This window comes from Podarcis tiliguerta (assembly GCF_965153285.1).
Source record: "Podarcis tiliguerta genome assembly, chromosome: 4".
NCBI classification, from domain to species: Eukaryota; Metazoa; Chordata; class Lepidosauria; order Squamata; family Lacertidae; genus Podarcis; species Podarcis tiliguerta.
Window position 1 is genome coordinate 9,168,316 of NC_139537.1, and position 22,193 is coordinate 9,190,508.

At 45.7% G+C, this 22,193-nt stretch overlaps 2 protein-coding genes across 5 annotated transcripts in view; both read right to left on the reverse strand.

Annotated features, from left to right (window-relative positions):
- Window positions 1-245: 245 nt before the first annotated feature.
- CLNS1A (chloride nucleotide-sensitive channel 1A) lies at window positions 246-9,740 on the reverse strand. Of its 4 annotated transcripts, none has more exons than XM_083436865.1 (7): window positions 9,491-9,740; window positions 6,883-7,019; window positions 5,893-6,021; window positions 4,789-4,899; window positions 3,976-4,149; window positions 2,401-2,485; window positions 246-844 (listed from the first exon to the last, which is right to left on the reverse strand). In XM_083436865.1, the coding sequence occupies exons 1-6, from the start codon at window positions 9,607-9,609 to the stop codon at window positions 2,418-2,420; spliced, it is 738 nt and encodes a 245-aa protein (XP_083292991.1). In that variant the 5' UTR covers window positions 9,610-9,740; the 3' UTR covers window positions 246-844; window positions 2,401-2,417. The 4 variants fall into 4 exon arrangements, with proteins under 4 accessions (XP_083292991.1, XP_083292992.1, XP_083292993.1 ...); XM_083436866.1 differs by having other exon boundaries at window positions 2,396-2,485; window positions 9,491-9,735; XM_083436867.1 differs by having other exon boundaries at window positions 5,893-6,018; window positions 9,491-9,705.
- Window positions 9,741-19,235: 9,495 nt separating this feature from the next.
- Window positions 19,236-22,193, reverse strand: part of RSF1 (remodeling and spacing factor 1) — a 44,523-nt gene continuing 41,565 nt past the window's right edge. The window contains exon 16 of the mRNA XM_083436098.1: window positions 19,236-21,875. Within this exon, the coding sequence (XP_083292224.1) occupies window positions 21,307-21,875 (569 nt within the window). The 3' untranslated portion in view covers window positions 19,236-21,306. The remainder of the gene's footprint in view (window positions 21,876-22,193) is intronic.

Genomic DNA, 22,193 nt, shown 5'->3' on the forward strand with positions numbered 1-22,193 from the left:
TCCTGTGTGAAGTAGTACTTCCTTTTGTCTGTGCTGCGTCTTCAAACATTCAGCTTCATTGGCTGGCCCCACACTGTGCATCGTTTTATATACCTATATTGCGTCTGCTTGTCTTCTTCTGGAACAGCACGGAACCCTTGAGCCCAGGAAGACACATGTAGCACTAGAAAGGAGAACTAGCCAAACTTTGAATATGAAAAAAGAGTTTCCTGTGACACAGAAAGAATGTACAAAAAGGTAGTCTGTAAGATACAAAAATTATATTTATTGAACCATTTTATTTATAACAAAAACGTAAGAAGTTTACCATCTGGGGGCAATACAGATGCCATCCCGACGCCAAACCGGGCCACTAAAACCATGAGAAAGCAAGAGCGTCCAATGGAATGAGCCAATCCCTTGAAGGGTTTTTACAATTTGTTTGTCTCTGCGGCCCCACCGTACCTCTTGCCTCTTTGGCTAAACCAAAGTTAACGCTCATGTCAGACATTGTCAGCTGTGGATAAACAGGCACAAAAATATGGGGGAAATTCTAGGACAATCTAGAATTCTGTTCTAAGTACAACTTTATTCTTTAATCTCTATCATTTCTGTAAAGGCTTTCCAGTAATAATCCATGATTAATCCCTCCTTTCAAACCCAAGGTATTACACTTTTCTCAAGTTCTTATGTTTTTTTTAAAAAGCCAGCCCCACAGTGTCAAATCCTGTTTTATATCAGCACATCTATAAAAGCATTTACAGACCTAAATACCCATACTTAGGTCAATAATACCGAAAGGGCAATTCCTGATATAACATCTTCAAGCTTGGAGAGTCTGTTCTGAAAATGCTGAGAGAAGAATCTGGAAAACAGACAAGACATGGATGGGTTCAACAGTGGGGACTTCGTTTTGGTTTACAAAAAGAAGCAAGCATAGGGCAGAGAGAAAAGCTGCTACAACGGACCAGGGACCTCTTGGCATGGTTTTGAGCCAGAGCTGTTCTGGTGAGCGCCGGAAAACCCACAATTATGTACAAAGAGAACTTAAATACTAGGCTATGTGATGGCCAGTGTTTATTTTAACTGGCTTTATAGACTTGGCAGGGAGTAGCAGGAGGACAAAAAGCAGTAACAAAGGTATATGGGCGTAGCACAGGGTGGGGAAGACAATGGAACACAGCCGGAGTGGGAGAAACAATGCCATAAATGATATTTTATGAGTTGGTGTTAACGTCTTTCACCACACAATCATCGCCATCGCATAGTAGTCGCACCCCAAAATTATCTTTCATCGCGTAATTGTCACATGGAACACTTTGAGGCTCTGCTAGGACACAGCCCCCCCCCCTTCCTTTCCTCTTCCAGTCACAGGCACTCCTGCTCCCCTCGCAAACTTGGCCATGAGCTCCCAGGCTGTCTTGGCCTCTTCCCTGGGCTTGGCCAACTCGCGGCGAACGGTCCGCCATTGCCAACAGGCACGGAGCAGTGCCAAGGCTGCCTGATGCTGCTGCCGAGCCCAGTGCTGCCAACCCCACTTTGCAAAGCGCTTATGGGGTGGCTTGCACTGTGCACCTTGTGGACCTGCGTCTGCCTGATGTTGCTGCCGGATGCTGGAAGCAGAAGAAGTCAGTCCCTCCACTCAGTGCTTGGCGGCAGCAACAGGCAGCCCTGGCTCAGCCAAGTTCCTCCATCTCCGCCCCAGCAGAACCTTTGTGCGCCTCCAAAGGACGCAGAGGGCACAAGGTCTGGGGCAGGACAAGAGGCTGAGTTGTTTGTGCAGCCCCCAAACCCCTCTTGGGAAAGCTGGTGCTCTGGCACGGGCTTCACATAATGGTGACACCCCACTTTTTGGAAAAGTGCACTTGGCATAAAATCTGTGACGGTTACGTGGTGAAATACGGTACTGTATATAAAGGTTTAACCTTCCTTGTTTTGTCCTCATACATTTGTTGTGAACCTCCCCATGAGATAAGCAGGGCAGAGAGTCAACAACCAGCCCAAGGTCACCTGGTGAGCTTCATGGCACATTTTTGCTTTATTGTGGTTTTTACTTTTGCACTGTAACCTGTGATAGTTTTGTGATAATGTGGGGTAGACATCACCTAGATAAAACCAACAAACCATCCTCAGGGATCTAAATTCTGAGACCGGATATCTCAGATATTGCACAGAGAGAATTAGCTCAAAAGTCACCATGCCCTTATGATGTAGCATTTAACACATGAAAACTTTTATTAGTTAAAAGGAGGTTTTTAAAAAAATTAAGTCTGCTTTATATGCTGTTTGAGCATAGGGTGAACTGGTGGGGCGAAATCTAAGCAAGCTGGGCATTTTTCAGCAAGTTAATGAATTAGAAGGATCAGGAAAACCAAACTGCCTTATATGGAAGGGAGAGGAAATTAAGATGGCAAACCTTACAGCAGCCCACACCCTCCTCAGTGATCAACATCTGCGTCTTCAAACTGCCCAGCAACTGCTGGAGATGCATCCACCTCCATTCCATCTAGAAGCAAAGGAAGAAACAGACTGAAACCTTTGGAGACACGAAGGGAGACTACAAAGAAACTAGTGTCCTCTGCTGCAAAGACAAGGCTGGCTTGAGCATCATAAAATCGAAGGAAGAACCAGAAAGGATATTGTCCAAGCCTGCCCTCCACCACCTTGGCACAGCATCTGACCACAGATCAAAACAATCAATAAAAGCAAGGGAGAGGAGAAGCTATAAAGTACCTACATAAGAGACTTCACTCCTCTAAAGCATGATCGGATGCAGTCCCTGGGAGCTCAAAGTAACCATTTCTTTATTTTAAAAACTTACAAAAATACTACAAACAAGCGACCATACCCAATCGGATAAAGAAAGTGCTTCATGTCATTAAAAAAAGGAGATTCTTTGTAATACACCAGAAATCTCACACACTATTGTCATGTCCAGTCTTGACAGGATTACCTAAGAGTGTTTTTCCAAATAAGTCTGTGTGCGGGAGAATGAAGGATGAACAGGTGGGATTCAGACTCTGTGCTTTTAAAAATGCTAGCAGAGGCAGCCTGGGATGCAGCAAAACCTAAAGGCAGCCAATCCTTTAACTGGAGCAGATACAGACAACAGCCCCTCTACATAGCCATGGTGCACCGACAGCTTAGCCAACTCTGAGCTCAAGCCTCAACAAGCTCCTTTCAAATAAATAATAGTAATAATTATGATGATGATTATGTATTATTTATACCCCACTCATCGATTACGATTACGATTACGATATCTTTATTGTCATTGTCCCTTGTGGAACAATGAAATTGCGGAACAATGAAATGGGCAGCTTCCAATCGAATATTAAAAACACAATACAGCATTAAGCATTAAAAAAACTTCCCTAAACAGAGCTGCCTTCAGATGTCTTCTAAAAGTCAGATAGTTGTTTATTTCCTTGACATCTGTTGGGAGGGCATTCCACAGGACAGGCGCCACTACTGAGAAAGCCCTCTGCCTGGTTCCCTGTAACCTCATTGTGAGGGAACCGCCAGAAGGCCCTCAGAGCTGGACCTCAGTGTCCAGGCTGAATGATGGGGGTGGAGACACTCCTTCAGGTATACTGGGCTGAGGCCATTTAGGGCTTTAAAGGTCAGCACTAACACTTTGAGTTGTGCTCGGAAACGTACTGGGAGCTGATGTAGGTCTTTCAGGACTGGAGTTATATGATCTCGACGGCCACTCCCAGTCGCCAGTCTAGCTGCCGCATTCTGGATTAGTTGCAGTTTCTGGGTCACCTTCAAAGGTAGCCCCACGGAGAGCGCACTGCAGTAGTCCAAGCGGGAGATAACTTCTCACAGTGAGGGAACCACCAGAAGGCCCTCGGCACTGGACTGAGGCAAAATATGGCAAAATCCAACCCATTGGCTCCAATGTGGCTATAAGAAGCTTACTTTACCTTGTAATAATACCAGGCTGCAGGGAGAGGAATAAGCTTCACACAGCAGTGGACAATTAAAACTCACCTTCGAAGTCTCTGATGGAGTCTTCTGTTCGTACCCCAGCCATGTGGTACTGAGTGCTTATAGACTGTGCCAACATGCCCTCCAGCCTCTCCAGGGTAGCCTGACCCTCAGCAGTTAAACGCGACAGACCTTCTTCGTAAGTGTAGAAGGATGGGATGTCACCTTGGCCAATTTCTGAAACAAACAAATAAAACCCAAAATGCTAGCTAACACTAGAGCAGATAGGTGCATAAGAAGCGGACACGGAGCAATGGATCCAAACTACAAGAAAGAAGATTCCACCTAAACATTAGGAAGAACTTCCTGACAGTAAGAGCTGTTTGACAGTGGAATTTGCTGCCAAGGAGTGTGGTGGAGTCTCCTTCTTTGGAGGTCTTTAAGCAGAGGCTTGACAACCATATGTCAGGAGTGCTCTGATGGTGTTTCCTCCTTGGCAGGGGGTTGGACTCGATGGCCCTTGTGGTCTCTTCCAACTCTATGATTCTAAGATATAGCTGCCATTAATTTATCTTGGAGAAAAAAATCTTTCGAACAGCTACTTCAGTAATATAATTAAGTATCAAATGTCCAACTGTTTGCATTATGTATGCGTATTTACTGAAATTCCCATTCCTCATGCTAAATTATTTCTGCAATTGTTATAAACCACTTTGTGTTGTAGGGAGTCCAGCAGCATGTAAGGCTACTGGTTCAAAGCTAGTTTTGCCTAATTTTTCATCTTTGGAAGCACACAAAGCTGACCAAAATTGTGGCCTATTCTATGCCATATGGACTTTCTCTGAAAATTAAAGGAACCCACCACAGCCCTCTTACCGTGGGCTTCCACGTCGTATTCCTCACCCTCGTAATCGTTGTCAGAGTCTTCGTCTTCGGGATCAGGGTGCAGGGCTTGGCATTCACACATGGCAGAGAACATGGCTTCCACTGGGGGAAAACACACACAGAGAAATGCACAATTTGTTCACTGGCAATCAAATAAAATGGACATGGACGAATAAGAACATAAGAGCCCTGCTGGATCAGACCAATGGCCCACCTTTAAAGCCCTTCACGGCCTAGGACCCTCGTACCTACGGGACCGCCTCTCCCGGTATGCCCCATGGAGGACCTTAAGGTCCATAAATAGCAACACCCTAGAGGTCCCGGGCCCTAAGGAAGTCAGATTAGCCTCAACCAGAGCCAGGGCCCTTTCAGCACTGGCTCCGGCCTGGTGGAAGGCTCTGTCTCATGAGACCAGGGCCCTGCGGGATCTGATTTCTTTCCACAGGGCCTGTAAGACAGTGTTGTTCCACCTGGCCAGTTTGATTCCCTCCCCCTCTTTTTTTCCCTTTCTCCTCCTGTGAAGAGGCTGCATCCTAATGTTTTAATGTTGTATTTTAATCAACATGCTTTTATTATTGGTTGTTAGCCACCCTGAGCCCGGTCTTGGCTGGGGAGGACGGGGTATAATTATTTATTATTATTATTATTATTATTATTATTATTATTATTTTGTCCCGCATTCTGCTCTCACAGTGGCCAACCACATGCCTCAGTGGGAAGCTCGTAAGCAGAACCTTGCAAGCACAAACAAAACAGAACAGCTAGCAAACAATCTGAAGGAACTACTTGAGATTTGTTCAGCTGGCCGCAGCCACAAGTCAATGACGGATGTTATACGTAGGCTTCTGGTTCTGGATTAAGCTTCTGTTGAGATACTCCTGATAGGAGCAAGTTATGCTGGCATGAGGGATGGTGCTCACATCCACAGGTGCCACATTCCAACACTTGCTGTGCAGAGCAAGGTTGCCTCTGGAAGTAAGTTGGTAATCCCAGGCCCTGCTCCACCATCTTGAGTGCAGAGGCAATCCCACTTCACAACAGCAACCTGGTCACCATTATTCTAGCCATGGAAGCTGTGCTGTTCTTCCTACTTACAGGCTGATTTGTCGCTGGGTACAAATCTGAATTCTGAAATGGGCTCAAGATCATCGTTGCTGCCATCCTCCTCCTCCTCTTCCTCCTCCTCCTCTTTTTCTCCCATGCCATCTTCTTTTGATTCTTCTGCTAAGGAATTCAAACACAGTTGTGTTATCAAGTTATCTGAAATAATGCTAACTGAAGAATGATCAATATCATTTTAAACATTTGAAAGCAGTTCATCAGAGTCTAAAGATCAGCTGCACAGGCATGGAAATTTGCACAGCCTACTTCTTTCTACTGGTTAACATGAAGAACGTGGAACTATGAAATTCTTGACCAAGAACACTGGAAACATGATTTAGCAGCCCTGGGCTTGTGAGATTTCACAAGGCACTGCGAACATCACAAGAACCATGAGGTCTAGAAACTTGTTTTTTTAAAAAATAGAAACTAATTCACCCCAGGAAACTGAATTCTGAAGCAAATACCACACTCCATGCTAAGCATCCTCTACTTCTGAGCTGCAGAATGGGAAGTGAGTGAATTTTCTAAGAGTTGTCATAAGCACCGGAGGAGATACTACTGAACACTCACAAGGGGGGGGGGGTGTTGTCTTTCATGGGTTATTTCCTCAAGTGTCCAGTGCTGCTTTAAAAAAAGATGAAGACCTTTTAACACTAAGCCAAGAAAAGCCTGGAATAGCTGGATGCCTGTAAACAGCTTAGCGGTTTTACCACAATCAAGTGGTATATAGATTTTGCTAATAAACTAATAAATGTTAAGGCCTATGCTACTTACTTTCCTTCCTTTTAGTCATATTTATCTGCCATCAAGCTGGTTGCTTCAAAGGAAGACATGGTGCCATTTTACTCTCACAGCAACCTTGCAAGGTAAGCTAGGCTGAAACCTCATGGCTTGCCCGCGGCCACCCAGCGAACTTCATGATGCAGCAGAGATTTGAACCCAATGCCTCGGCCACTTCACCAGACCGTCTCTCTTCCGTACCTTCAAACTTTGCATTTACCATGACGTACAAATGCTCCCACGGATAGGCATTCAGATCCCTGGAGATGGCATGCAGGCTTATGATGGGATAGTCCAAGGAGAACCCGAGGCCTGAAGTCTCTATCCATGACAGGCGGCTGGTGGGGGAGGAAACCCAAAGAAAACAAAAGTAATATTAGTTATGTCATAGAGGAGCTCCATCCTTCGTCCAAGCCAGGTCCCTACTATGGACCACCAGTGTCCTAGGAGAATGAGGAATTAAGCAGGGTTATGAAACCTCAGCCACGAGGGCCAAATCACCTCTCTCTCTGGCCCTTGGAGTTCTCCCCAGGCCACACCCCACACTGCCTGCGCTTTGTCACCCAAGTCTTGTTGCCGTCAGGACTGAGTCCTTGAACACTGATAAGTTCTATTCCTTGTCAGGGTGGAGGACAAAGGGATGCGTAAGATATCACTGCGTAAGATATCACTGCTGTTCTAAAATCCTGTATTTCTCCATTTCTCCTGTAAGACAGAGTTGTTCCGCCTGGCCTTTGGCTTGGAGCCAATTTGATTCCCTCCCTCCCTCTCTTTCTTTTTTCTTTTCCTTCTCCTCCTGCGATGAGGCTACATTTTAATATTTTAATGTTCCATTATTTTAATGTTGTATTTTACTTTTGTTTTTAAGTTGTAATCATTCATCTTGTTTTTATTATTGCTTGTAAGCCGCTCTGAGCCCGGCCTTGGCTGGGGAGGGCGCGGTATAATTAAAAAATCATTATTATTATTATTGTTGTTGTTGTTGTCCTATACGAGCAACTCCCACCCGGGTGCAGAAGGGAAGGCTTAAACTTAAGGAATCAGTAGACAGGCAGATGGTCAAAGTCAAGAAATTCAGTCTGGGAGCAGCCGAACTATAAAATGTTGAAAGTGTTAGTGAAGAAAAAAAGGTCACAGCATGTGTCTGACAGTTTATGGTATCTTGGTTAATAAACCTACCCCATACTATTCCCTCTCCCATACACTAGCAATGAACACTCGGGTTCAGAGATGATGCCCGCAGCCATCCCAGAACAGCACAACAGGTAAAGATTTAAGGAGAATAGGATGGAGAAGACATTCTGTTGCACACCCCCAGCTGCTGTCTCTAACGCTGATAATATCTCAGCTGCACTGGCTGGGTTGATGGGAGCTGCAGTTCAAGACTTCTGAAGGGACACCAGGTTGGTTAACGTGAAAATAATAATAATAAAAATCAAATTTATTTATCTCTCGCCCTCCCCAGCTGAAGCTGGGCTCAGGGCGGCTAACAACAATAAAATAGTACAACCTTCTAAAAGCATTTCATTCTAAAAGTAATTCAAATCAAATTGATGGCAACCATTGGGCCAAAGTTCTGTGAAGATTGGCAAAGGAAGGAGCAGTATTCATTAGGTTCCAAAGCTATTGCCCACCCAAACCCCAACAGGAACACACTACGGTAATTTTGTGTCAGCCAAGGATGCTGCATCAAGTACCCCAGACCATGTACGCCCTGCGATCTAGCATCCAAAATTCCCCTACCAGCCTCCTTGGACCTGCCAAATCCTAGGCATGGGTATCAGCATATTTTTAACTCTGCACCATTATTGAAGGATGAGCCCTACTGGACCAAACCAAAAGTCTAGGTGGGGAACTAAGAGATTCAAAACCGGGGCGTGAAGGGCACTCATCTTTTATTGTTTGTGTCTCATTTTCTGGTATATATTGTCCAGCTATTTTGAACCTCCCCCCACCCCAATACAGTGTGTTTCCAAAACCCATTTTGGTTGTAATAAATATTTTGTATTTATATATACCGTATTTTTCGCCCTATAAGACACACTTTTCCCCCTCCAAAAATGAAGGGGAAATGTGTGTGCGTCCCATGGGGCGAATTCAGGCTCTCGCTCTCCAGGCTTCAGGAAGCTATCCGCAAGCCTTTGGAGTTCCCACCGGGCTCCCTAGGCTTGCGGATAGCAGGCTGTTAGGGGGCTGGGGTCGGGGGAAGCTCGGGCTTCCCCCGCGCTAGGGGGGGAAATATTTTTTTCCCCTTTATTCCCCCCCCCAAAAAAAGCTAGGTGTGCCCTATGGGGCGAAAAATACGGTAATTCTATTTCTATTAACGTCTAACTGCTTGTGGCATTATTACTGTTGTTCCCCCACTCCCCACTTTTTTTTAGCTGTTCTTATTTCCGTCTGTAAGCAGCACTGACTCCCCGTCAGGGGAAAAGGCGGGGTATAAAGAACCACATGCATTAATCGCAATGATATTCCTACATGTAAGCAAACGCCCTAGGCGTAATAAAGAGCCCCAAGAGTGCATTTGGTCCACGTTCCCTGGTCAGCTAAATCCAGGAAGGCTCCCCCGCCAAAAAAACCAACCCCAGAGCATGAAAGCTCTCCCATGGCTTGCCCGTCACAGCGGGACCTCGAAGGTAGACTGTTTCTGAGCGGGGAGGCTCCGTCCAGAATAACGGGCCTCTCTCGTCCGCCCCCGTGAATTTCTCCAGCCGCCTTTCTCTGTTACCCCCGCGCCATGTGGCAGGGAGTTCCGCAGGCGAAGCCCCTGAAGCCTCCTCGCAGAGGCCGGCAGGCCTCTCTCTCTCACCTCTCGGCGATGTAGAGGCTCCCGGTGCCCAGGCCTCGTCCCCCCAGCACGGCCTCCGTGTCGGGCTGCCGAAGCCGGACCCCCTCGGTAGGCGCCGCGAGAGGCTGCAGGAAGCTCATGGCAACGGCGGCGGCGGCGTCAGGGCGGAGATCCTCCCGGCGCCTCTTCGCGCTTACCGCGCCTGGACTGCGAAGGGGGAGGGGGGTGGAAAGCAACGAAACCGGCAGCGCGCGCGCGCGCAGCTGCCCCCTAGTCGACCCGGAAGCGCTCTCAATCGCCCGTCACCATAGAGACGCGAAGCACCGCCTCCGCGTCTCTATGGTTGCCGTCACGTGACCGTCCCCACTCGCCTCACGCGGGGAGGAGGCGGCGGGCGCCATGTTGGAATCCGATAAACACCTCAGAAAATATATTTTAAAAAAGGCGCGACGGCGGTGGGGAAGGAGGATAAATAAACCACACGGTGACGAAGGGGAGGGGGAAAGGCCCGTCCCCATTTGCCTCCCGTCAATACTTAAGGAACTTGCTGCTCTTGAGAACTGAGGGAAGGCCGCACCTGGGCGGGGCCTCCCGGGAGCGACGTTGGACTCTGACTCCCATCATCCTCAGCGAGTGCGGCTGGCCGCCAGGGATGACGGGAACTGTAGTCCCGCCGCGCCTGAAGCAGGCATCCCCAAACGGCCCTCCAGATGGTTTGGGACTACAGCTCCCATCATCCCTAGCTAAGAGGACCAGTGGTCGATGATGATGGGACTTGTAGTCTCAAAACATCTGGAGGGCTGAGTTTGGGGATGCCTGGCCTGAAGGGTTATGGCCACTGGGAATCGTGGAGGCCGATTGTGTGGCGTTGAAAGTTATTTCGCTGGAAGGGCGCATGTGCTGCCTGCTGCAAACCGATCTTGCGGTGTAGGGCAGTTTGAGGTGCCAGGTAACATAGGGGCTCAAGGAAGCTGGGCTTTTCGAAAGCCAATTCAAAGCACAGGACATCCCAGTATAAGTTGCAACAAAACAAAATAGAAAATAGAAAATTAATAAGTGAAAAACGAAATAGACATTCCTGCCAACACTCCTCGGGACCTAATCTAGACCTCTCCTACATTACCAGTTCTCTCTCTTTTTAAAGAAAATAGCATTCATTTCAGGTTCTCACACCTCCTACTGCAGCTAAATTAAAATTGGGTAAAACTGCAGCACCTCCATCTGGCTTACAAATGGCCAATGATGATGATAATAAAAAATATATTAAAACATAATAAAACATTTAAAAAAACTTCCCTCTGCAGGGTTGCCTTCAATAAACGAACACTGGTTTATATAACTTTAAAATGCCCCCCAACCTGTATCTCTCCACATTTTAGTTCTTACCTACACATTACTTCCTTTTACATTTCCTTTTTTTGACGTCTTTCTGTTGATCTCTGTTCAGCTCTCTTGATTTTGATTTTCAAAAGCCATTTATCAATCTGTCCGTCTGGAGTAAAATTACTGATTTAACAGTTATTCTCGTGGTACCTGAATGCCATGACAAAGGAATTCGCGGCTTCTCTCACACTTTATCTGTACGTCAACTTATTTAAATGGGTTTTTTTTTATTATGACAATTTACATGTCATATTTATATGAAAGAAATGACAGTAGATATTATAAACAAAACAAAAACATTATGAAAGAAAAAAAAAGTTACACAATTAGGCCTCCGAGCTAGAAAAAAGGCTGCAGGCCCGGCTTATACACAAAGAGCTCTGACCAGACCGTAGTGAGACGACATTGAACATTTCAATAACAAAAATATTGGCACCAGCCGTAACATTTTTTTTTTTAAACTTCATTTACAAGGAATACAGTATTTAAACAGTCATGTACTGCAAAGCTAAAAACACCAGCTGTTAGTCAACTGCAGTTAACCACTTTTGAGCGTTGAGGGCACGGGGGACTCTCCATTTCAAGTTAAGTTTTCCATGCAAGTGAGTTTACTGGGGGTTTTTTTTGGGGGGGGGGAGTTGGAAACGGAAAGAGGAAAGAGAGAAAGCAACCCAGGATTTATGTACAACAATGAAGACACTTCCAGTTCTTTCCCCAAGGTATTCACTTCCCCCTCTAAATGGCCACTTCAAATGCAACATTCTTTAAAGGAACAAAAAGCATGGGAATGATTTTCGCAAGGGAAAATACATGGGCACCATCACTTCTCAAGCGCAATGCAGATTCTGCCAATAATGCACTGGGTTGGAAAATGTGCTTCCTGATCTGTCTTCTCAGACCAAACAAAGAGGCGACAACTTCTGCAGCAACTATGCAAGCTTGTCATGAAGCAGCCTTAAAATGAACAGGCCACACATAAAAACCCTGGTGTCCTTTCAAAATGCAAGCAATTCATGATTTCTCTTTTTTTACTAAACACCGTGTACAATAATTTGTTTTAGCACAGACTGGCCAAAGCAGGTCCCTCCCTCCCTCCCTCCCTCCCACCACCACAAATTTACCAAAATTATTTTTATTGTGAATGGGGTGTGGGAAGGAAAAAGGTTAAAGGTGAGAAAATTCTGGCCATGCTCTCTGCTCCCAAAGGATGCCGTCTCCATCGCTCAGCTTCAGTGCAGCTCTGCTAAATTAAGGGAGACATCAGAGAGGAGCCTTGGCAGATTGCATTTAACCCAAGATGTAAGCATTTGGGCTGGGCGGCTGCAAAGAAGACAGAGGCTCCGATTCAATGGCGAAGGTCAAGATTGAGAAAGCTCCAATTATAAAACACAATGAAACGGCCCTGCGCTGGAAAATTACTTTGCCGGGCTGATCAGTGCACACATGGCTCCAAGCCAGACCTGTGAGCTGCACCGCCACACACACCTTGTAACATTTGCAGATGTGCAATCGGTACAAGTCCTTAAGAGAAGGGGCTGCATAAATTGAACCTCCTCCACTGTACAAAAGCGCACACACCTTTCTCCACAAGGAAAAGGTGCAGGCATGGGAAGTATGATACACCATCCCCTGGGGTACAGACAGAGCAGAAATAATATAGAGCAGTTTGCAAGACTTGTCTGAAAAACGTCACCTAGTTTTTAATTTTATTTCCCCCCCAAAAATAAAGAGTATTGAAACAACAGTTCACTAGCGCAATAATGGGGAACTGGTGGCCCTGCAGAGACAGCTAGACTACAGCTCCTATAATCCTTGACCACTGGCCATGCTGGCTGAAAAACAAAGATGGGAATTTGTGTCCAACAAGATGTTCTCCACCCCTGGCCTAGCAGATATCTGCACAAGACCTACTGAACCGTGTAGAAGACAATGAGCAGCAGGCAAAAGCTATGCCACCAACCAGCCATCTTTTGACTGACATGGCTTTTCCTTGTGGAACAAAGCAGAACATTTCTGTAGAGCAGAGCTAAGAAACTGGCTGACGGCTCGCTACCCGCCCCCTGAAACGAAAGTCGTATCTATGCGAGGGAAAGATGCAACGCTTTAATTGACGTTGCATCACATGCCGGACAAGATTTGCAAAGTTTGTGTATCGTAGCAAAAGAGGAAACAAAAAAAGACAGAGCATTTCGATGGGGGCTTGGGCTTTGCTGTCATGTCAAAACTTTAGTCCTGATTAGGAAGACAAGTATCAGCCTCTCACTGCTACACCACAAGCCAACAGCAAAGGCTCACTGTCCCCTGTCTAAGGGAGAAACTTCGCTCCCTTAGAACACATTGGTGGTGAACTTAAGTCTGCTAAAGTGTGCCAGAGTGAGGCCCCACCAATGCTGCCTCACTGCCCTTTCGGCCGGAATATGTACCCAATAATCTTGCTGGGGCGGGGAGATGATCCACAAAAATGCATGCAATTGTCTTATGGTAACAGAGAATGAAATGTTAAGCTACAGACGGGGGTGCTGCCATTTGAGAACTAAAATCAGTCTGCAAGATGCAATCCCTTTCTCTCCTAGGTGAAACTTGACAATGCAGGAAGCGCAATCAAGTACAAGCAAACGCATACACAAGTGGCAAAGGCATGCAGGCAGAACCCAGCTCACGGTATATACCTGAATTCACCATGGGAGCTAAGAACCTGCTATTCTGTGCAGGGTATCCTTGCAAGTGCGTGTCACCTTTGTTCCTAGCTTGATCTCTCTTGGGAATTTCGCATTGCATCACCATTGCTGAAGTCCCTGGCGGAGCTGACAAAACAGCACAGGCTCCCCTACCCTGACTGGGCACTGACTTAAATGAAATGGCTCACTAGTTGATTAAACTGGGCTGGCTGAGGAGAGGAGAGAAGGAAAGGGAGATTGAGCGCTGGAGGAGTGCAAGATCACGAAACTTGATGTATGGGTTACGGACTGACCCAATAATATTTCAGCAGATCTTGACTGTCAAGATAGAACGTAATTCCAGACAAGATGATTTCATTTTGGTAAAAAGTGAACTTAAATTCTAGGAACAGGAGGAAGAATGGGAACACTGGGCAAGTGCACAAATCTGGGCGAGACCTATACAAGCATGGGGTAATATTTCTCTGGCTGTAACTAGAAGGGGTATGAAAATTAACTCCTGCTCACAATGCCGGGCAGTACGGGTGGGAGAGAGAGAGACAGACAATTAAATGCTTGACTGTTTCTGTTCTGGCTGCATCAACAACAGGCACAAATATACAGCAGACAAAACAAGAAGTTTCTGGCTAGGAAATGCAGGTTTGCTGTTTAATATAGGGCAATGGTAGTGTTGCTGAAGGCCCTCTCGCCACAGCACATGAACAAAACCCGTTATCCCAACAGCAGTTGCTCAAAAGAGAGAAATTTCCATCTAACGAGTAAGAAAACCCATGCAGAATTCCCCCAGAATTGCTAACTTGGATTTTGTAAATCAAGGAACTGCTAAGATCTTCTCTTGTTGCACAGCTTTAATTAGGCCTTTAAATTTTTCACATACACACAAAGCATTGCAGAAATCCCAATCCTCGTCATCTGCTCTGCTTCTCTCCACCCAAAGCCCTGTTTCAATTGTATGCAATTTATGAAACATTCCAAACAGTGCTATTTTAAGTTTAGGCTAAAGGCAGCTGTTTACTGGCTATTTTGTTTGGAGGGCTAACATAATCAAGCCAAGCGAAAGTTCAATGTGATAGTTACATCCGTCCTGAACACACTCCTGTTGAAATCGAAAGAGGATAGAGTACGCCATTTATGCTGGATAGGTCCCAAAGTTTTAAGGTGGGAGAAGAAAGAAAGAAAGAAAGAAAGAAAGAAAGAAAGAAAGAAAGAGAAAATTACTCCTATAGAGGCAGACATATTCCCACCACGCAATACTAAATTAGTTTATTAAAGGCATCCAATTGTCAGGATGCCTTTAACACATGGAGGACTGGTGGAGGGGAGACTCAGATCCTTTAAAAGGTTTTTTAACCGACTGCGTAGATTTGTAAGAAGTCAAGAGATGTTCTGAAACTATGCAGAATGAAGCTGGCAGAATTCTGGACTGCACCACTTCAGACTGCATGCGATGGGTAAGAGTTCTGAGTGTTCCTTCATCCTAAAAACAAAAACGTGCAGGTACGCACATTTACTTTGCAGAGGGTGCTTGTTATGTAGGAAAACCTTTAAAAATCATCTCGCTTGCATGCCGTCTCTCAAGTGGTCCAAGTCCAGGTTTCTGTCACCTCCTTCTGCATCACTTTAGGGGCGGACCCAAGCCACAATTCCTTTGGGTAGCTTCCCTTAAACTTGCACATGTTTAAAGATGACTTATTAAACTCTGCTTGCTTCATAGTAGCAGAGCTGCACCCCAGACATGATTTTTAGGGGGGGGGGGTAGATCAAAACATCCATTTCTAGTTTTTCCAAGAAACCATGGCTAAGCATTGAAACCTCACTGACACCTGAACATGTATTCAGTCAAATTTGCCCACACACAGATATTAAAACTGTGACACAGGCGTACAACCATTTAAAAGACACACGTATAGTACCTGAGAAATCACACACACTACAGATTTCTCATGTTCAGTTTAACAATACGGTTTGCAGGGCAACACGTTACGCAGGGTAGCAATATGACATGCCTATTGTTTGGTAATATTCCTATTTTTAGCTGGGAGGCAGGGAAAAGCCCTTTAACATCTGGATCAGTGACTTCTGTTTAATCGGGGCTGTGTGTCTGCTGCCCTTTCTTTGTGTGTGCGCGCACATCTGTATGGGTAGATATATCTATATAAGCGCGCGCGCGCGCACACACACACACACACACACCCAAGCATAGAGCCATCCCCATTTTAAAGTCTCAGAAGCATTTCCCAAGCCGAAAACCTGCCCACCATGTATTTGAATGCACAGGGCCTTGCAACAAGTCTGCCACCATAACAAGGCTAGAATATTATTTCTGCCAGGCATCCCCAATCAAATCCCAGTCAATGGATATAGCAGCATTCAATGGGCCAGCATTCAATTGGCAGCGATTCAAAGCTGAGACACACACACCAAGTTCCCTGGCCTTTGCAAACCTCTGCTTCCTCCTTCCGCTGCCTTGCTTACGTTTGCAAAAACAAAACGTATTTATGGTTCCATGATTACAAGTGGGAATGTCTCCATCATTTACATTGTGCATTAGATCAAACGGGACTTGGGATACCGGTTCAGCAAGCAATGATCTGGGGGCAACAGGTTTAAGGGGCTGGAATTGGGGCTCCCTACCATTCTCTATTCCCCCCCCCCCCCCCGGTACTTATGTACTACAGGTTCAGTCTATTCAAGGAGAAGGGATAAAACTGGGATGGAAACTGCGAGTGCAGAATAGAGCGAGCTTGTGGTGCTGAATATCCCCCCTGCATGTCTCCACGGAGGAAGTGAGATTGCACACTAATTTGGGAGGGAGGTACGTCCACCCAAACGTAAAAATGAGCCCACAAACGGCCGGACGAAAAGGCAAACCTTAAAGGGAGACCATCAAAATCTGCTCAACAAGCTACAGAACATAATGCCTCAGCTGTGAGGTGCGGCATAATGTAAACTCTGAAGAGCTTTCCAGACATTTTGAATCCTCTGGTGTCTTCCCAAAGGGAAGCATAAATTTAGGAGTTTAAGAAGGGTTTCAAATCAATATACTGGGAGAAAAGTTCCCATTCTTGCTTTGCAGGTCCCGTTGGAAAGGTAAATGAAACAGATCTTAAATCGATAATGATTATTTACCAGTAAGTTATTCTGCAATCCTATGCACACTGATTTGTGATTAAGTCCCACTGTAACTCAGTGGGATTTGCTTCCAAGAAAACATGCACACGTACGGGATATGTGCATCCCTGTCAATTCAAAGTGAATTTATTTGTGAGGAAATATTTCTGATCTTCAGATTGGACTAGGACTGCCTTTTCCAAATTCAACTAGAATGAACCACTTCCTAAAGAATTAGCAAAACATACGAAGGGTGTTTCACGTATAACATTACTGTTAACACAGTAAGACACACATCTGTGCCTAGTGAATAGTGTTAATGCAACGGAGTAACACAAAATATCTCCTTTAAAAAGTAGCAGGACTTGCTTTTCAAATTACTGGCCTTCCAGTGACCACTGTTACTTGAATGATTAATTCTTTAAAAAAAATAATGAACCAGATTTTGGACAAATATGCCTTTAAGATCTGTATTTCAGCTTTTCACACTAAGTTGGAGAGATAAATTAGATAACCGTTTGTCCACCAATGGCAGTCCGAGAAACAAAACTTAGCCGAGATAAAATTACAAAAAGCATAACAAGGTGGCCTTCCTAGCATCTTAGGGAACTCAATCCTGCAGCCAAGCACCATTGCCTGCCACATTAGTCACTATAAAAATGTTTACTGTGGAAACTTTAGTTGGCGTGGAAGTCAAATGAGTATTTTACTGTACTCTCTCTGCTACACAAAGCTGCGTGGAGCTTGCTCTCTCACCTTCTTACTAAAAACTCACGATGCTGCAGAACAGTGGAATCTACGGTTCAATCTATGTCCATTGGGGCATCTTTCATTCTCAATTCACTGCTTGCCTCATGAGGGCTGCTCAAGTCTTCCAACAGCGCAGATGCGTGGAAAGAGAGAGGCCGTCTTCTACTTAAAAGCCATGAGTACGTTCTGACAACCGGACAAGGCCAGGCAACAGAAAGACTATGGATGGCATTCAACCAGCAGACCTATCGAAACTGACGGGCCCAAGTTAGTCATGTTCACTCATTTCAACGGGTCTACTCCAAGTAAAACTCAACTGACTGCCATCCTATGACTCCAGCCAAAAGCTGTTCCCTAAAACGAGACAGATGGGGAGGGGAGTTGTCACTTTGCTTTTGGCAAGAATCTGAAAAATGGAAACAGAAGAGGGAACAAGCCCATGCTCTGATTGGCTCAAAGAAGACCAAGTCGACTTGGTCCTGATTTTCACTGGAGGGCATCAGACCCAAGTCAATGCGATCACCAAGATTAGCTCTAACACTTTATGCTAGAATAACTTCCTAAATTAATAGCCAACAAGCAGAAGTCCTTTTCAAGAGACTCTACCAGAATTTATTTGCATCAAATGTGCCTTATACAACACAAACGGTACATATCCAACAATCTCCTTTCTTCCAGGGCAATTCTACTGTCCTACTTGCAAGCCTTCTGCATGCCTTTCTAGTTTGACACCTCCAACTATTGCCAACATCAGAAGCACTAAGGCTGCAAACTTAAATCAATAACCGATGCTCTTGCTTCCAGGGGTTCCTGGTGGAGTTCTGAACAATTCTCTCAAACGCAACTCCTGAAGTCCATTCGGCAAAGCCATCACAAGCCAAGCTTTCAGCTAGTTCCCTTCGTCCTGTTTGACTGCTAAACAGCTCAAAGTTGCTTCTATGCCACAAATGTCCGCTCCACGTTACTGGCCAAGCCCCACCAGGGCTGGAGAGGTGATGGTGCCAAACACCCAAATGATTGGTTAGACGAGAACTAGAGCACCACAGTGCAAGTATAAGATGAAGGAGCTCCTTGAGGAGGCTTCTGTTTTCAAGAAGTTGCAGGTACACACACGGCACTCTTCAAGGTCAGTGAAAATCGCAAGGTAGGAAGGAAGGCAGGCGTCCTTTTCTGAGAAAAGACGCATGTGCAATTGGGAATGGGTAGGCCAGGGCTTCATCCTGCCCCCACAGACTTCTGAGATGGCCCCGGGGTCAAGTACCCTTGCGCACCTCAGAAGTTTTATCCTGCAAAAAAAGGGGATCCAATATTCTCTTCCCCACTCCCCAGTGTGAACAGTTAAAAATGCTCTTCCAGAGACGTCTCCTTACGTAACTCCTAATAGCAAGGCAAACGTCAGGCCATCAGGAGTGAGGAGAGGAGATCTCACACAGCACGCCAGGTCACACTAGTGAAAAAGGAGGTTCAAGCTACCCTCTTCCTGCATCTTGAGTCATGTGTGAGCCAGTCAACGGGCAGTTAAACGCTGGTGATCTTCCCAGCCTCATCCAGAGTTCCAAGATATGGCACCTAAAAATTTAATTGCCAACCAGAACTGGGAATGTACATTTTGCTTTTTCTGAGCTCAGGTGCAGACTATTTGCTTGCTTCTTGGGAAAGAGAAGACGTTTTCAAGGTCCTGCATCTTCCAAAATTATTTTTAAAAAAAATAATACATGAAATTGCATTAGCTGAGGAATTTTAACGACCGTGGGCTGCTCTGCTGCAAAACCAGAGAGCGAAAAGGTGCTGTTGCTCAAGCAGAAGGAAACGACGACGGACCAGTTTAAAGAACAATTTCAGCGTTTGTGCGGCTTTTTAACTTTATTCTCTTATTCAAATAGATGGCTGCTAACAAAGTAACGCGATACAACCTGGGAGGCTTTGCTTTGTTAACAACATAAAACACTGCTTGGGGAAGCTAGTATTTTTCTTAAGGTTCGAGGGCTCTAGAATTCTAAAGGTGGAAGATACACGTTGCTAGAATACAATTGGTGGAGTGGCTATCATGTACAGAGAGCGGCTATTGGGGGCGGGGGGGGGGGGAGAGACAAGAGGGAACCAAGGATGAATTAAAGGCCATAAAAAAAAAAATTGGGGAAGCCAAGATTTTCGTGCGAGGTATTTTACACAGGCCTAATGCCACGGTTAAAATCACAATGGAACAGACAAACAAACAACACAGAAGTGCTCATCTACAGACGAACGCCTAAAAAATAAAATCCAAGACAGGCAAGGGGAGCTGTCAACTCAATGCCCACAGCAAGACTGGTGCAGCCATTGCCAGCAATGGACCCAGCACCAGAATAAAGTACAAAACCCTGTTTTGAGGGGGAGGAGGGGGAAAAAAAACCAGAGTAAAATGGCCATTTTGGATTTCAAAGCTTTGCAGAGTATTCTTCCAAACATCTGTGTGAAAAATCGTGTCAAAGAAAAAGAAACACAAGACGAGAGAACGTAACAGAGGCTGACACACACCTGAAAGAATGAAGCGGCAAACACCATGGCCAGTCGTATTCTTGTTTGGCTGGCTATAAAATGGGCAGAGAAACCTCTTCTTGAAGTAGAGAGCAGGCACTCACACCCAGAGTTATGCTGCCCAAGTTCCAACAGCAGGAGTTTCTTGCAGGGAAGGGGGGGTCCATGCTTTCCCCCCAGAAATGTCCTGCTTTAGAAATCAGTTGGTCACGCGGCAACTATTAAAATGCATATTAAAAACACGAGGGAGCCTATAGGCCAGTTAACTACTGTCAAAATCTGCTAGAACATCCAGACTGATAAGTAAAATTAATCTTACACACACACACACACACACAGCCTCCCAGAAGAAAAACTGCTTCATTTGCGTACTTCAATTTGAAGTAGATACTAAGAGCACAGAAAGGGTTTTTAAAAGCGGCCAGTTATCTCTTTACAGGAGCCCCGTCATCTGTTCAGAGCAAAAACTGCATCTCCTCCCAAGGTTATCCTACGCGGAGACCATCAGGCAGATTTAACGCATTAAAAAGAAGAGCCTCTTTATCAACTCACTGCTAGCATGGCTCCAAATTGTCAAAAGTCTCATTATATAGCTTTACACTTTTTACTGTACAAAACACTTTAAAAAGTTAAATTATGATGGGTTGGGGAAGCTTTGAATCAAATGATTATGTGAGAGCTTTTTCTTCCTCGACCTCTCTCTCTCTAACCAAGGTTGTTTTTCGGGATAGTGATTTACTAAAAGGAACTATGGCAAGTTAACCCACAAGTCACAAAATGCAACAGTAAAGATTCCCCCCCCCCCTTTAAAACTGCATGTTAAATTGTAATCTAAGTTGTGAACATTTAAATAGAATATATATCTCCTATGAAAAAGTTTGAGTACAAGTGCTTCTGTACCCCCCGAAACCCCCCCCGGCTCCCACCCCCTCCATCCCACCACAGTTCAGATTTTGGGCCCTGACCAAACTTGGAATGCTTTCTTTCAGCCTCCCCGTCCACCCCAATCTGTGTGCACTCAGTAAATATAAAGTCAAAAATATACAAATCTCTCATTTACTACAAGGTTTGCATGTGGGTGAAGTTAACCTGGACTGCGGTAGTGGGTGTAAGGTGGAGGAGGCAGAAAATCAGAATAGGGAAATTATAGTAATTATTTCCACCACAAAAAAAGGGGGAGAGAGAGTTCCGAGAAAACGACGACTGGTCACTTCACCGGGGGTTGAAAGGGGGGGAGGAGAGAGAAAAAATAACCCCAAACTGCAGGACTGGTGAAATTTCTGACTGCTAAAAAGTGATACTGTAGTGGAGAGTTTTCTAGGAAAAATAAAACACCTTTTAATAACCGGCCCACTGGTATGAGCTACCGTGGAATAAATTAGCACAAAAATGGAAGTCTTATAACTGTTCACTGTTACAGACGTAATCAACAAGGTCAGTCACTCGCAAAAGCTCGTCCTCCTCTTCTTCTGGTCCTCCTGCCTCCTGGCCGCCACTCGTCCCGTTGGGTGCCAAGCTGGCATTGGCTGTGCTGTCCTTGGGGGCGGGAGCTTTCTCGCTGGGCTTGCCAATCAAGTTCTCAATGGTTTTCCCAGGACTCTGTCCGTTGGTGGACGGCAAGTCCACCAGGCTGTAGTCCAACGGGCTTTCGACCTTCCCAACGTTATCAAAGTCATCCTCGTCGTCGCTTTCTATCCGGTAGGGCTTCTTGGTGACGTCTTGCGGGCCGTGGGTTGCCGAAGGCCTGGCGGCAGGCACGGGCTTGCTCGCCTCCTCGCTGGCGCTGCTGCAGTTGTCGTCGTCGTCGTCTGTCTCGATGCGATTCAGCCGCTTCCGGACGGGCCGCTCCTCCTTGTCCCCGTCCTCGTCCTCCGAGTACTCGTCCGTGCTGTGGCTGCGCTTCCGAAGGGATCTCTTTGACACCTGGGTGGGTTTATCGTCTTCAGAGTTCTTAGACACGTAGCTCTCTGGAACAAGCATCAGACTTAAAGCCGTTAGCAAAATCTGAAGGCATGCAACAGCTATCATCGCTCTCCTGTGGTTACACAGAACGCTCCGCATGCAAGCTGCTTGAACCGGAAGGAAGCGGGCTTCCACCAGAAAATAAAAACTGCAAAACAGAAGACTGGTGGGCTCCTATCAATGGTGCAGTTTAATAGTTAAACCACCCTCCATGTGTTTCTATGGCATCCATTTGATGGGGGAGCACTGGTACTTTTAACATACACCCCATGCCATTTTCCCTTAAAGGACCCCTGACCATTAGGTCCAGTCGTGACCGACTC

Excerpts from the sequence above, each read along its gene's own strand:
- CLNS1A (XM_083436865.1), bottom strand. The coding sequence starts at position 9,609 with ATGAGCTTCCTGCAGCCTCTCGCGGCGCCTACCGAGGGGGTCCGGCTT. Across the intron at positions 7,020-9,490 it reads AGCCTCTACATCGCCGAGAG|CCGCCTGTCATGGATAGAGA; the intron begins GTGAGAGAGAGA and ends CTCCCCCACCAG. Across the intron at positions 2,486-3,975 it reads CTCCATCAGAGACTTCGAAG|ATGGAATGGAGGTGGATGCA; the intron begins GTGAGTTTTAAT and ends CTTTGCTTCTAG.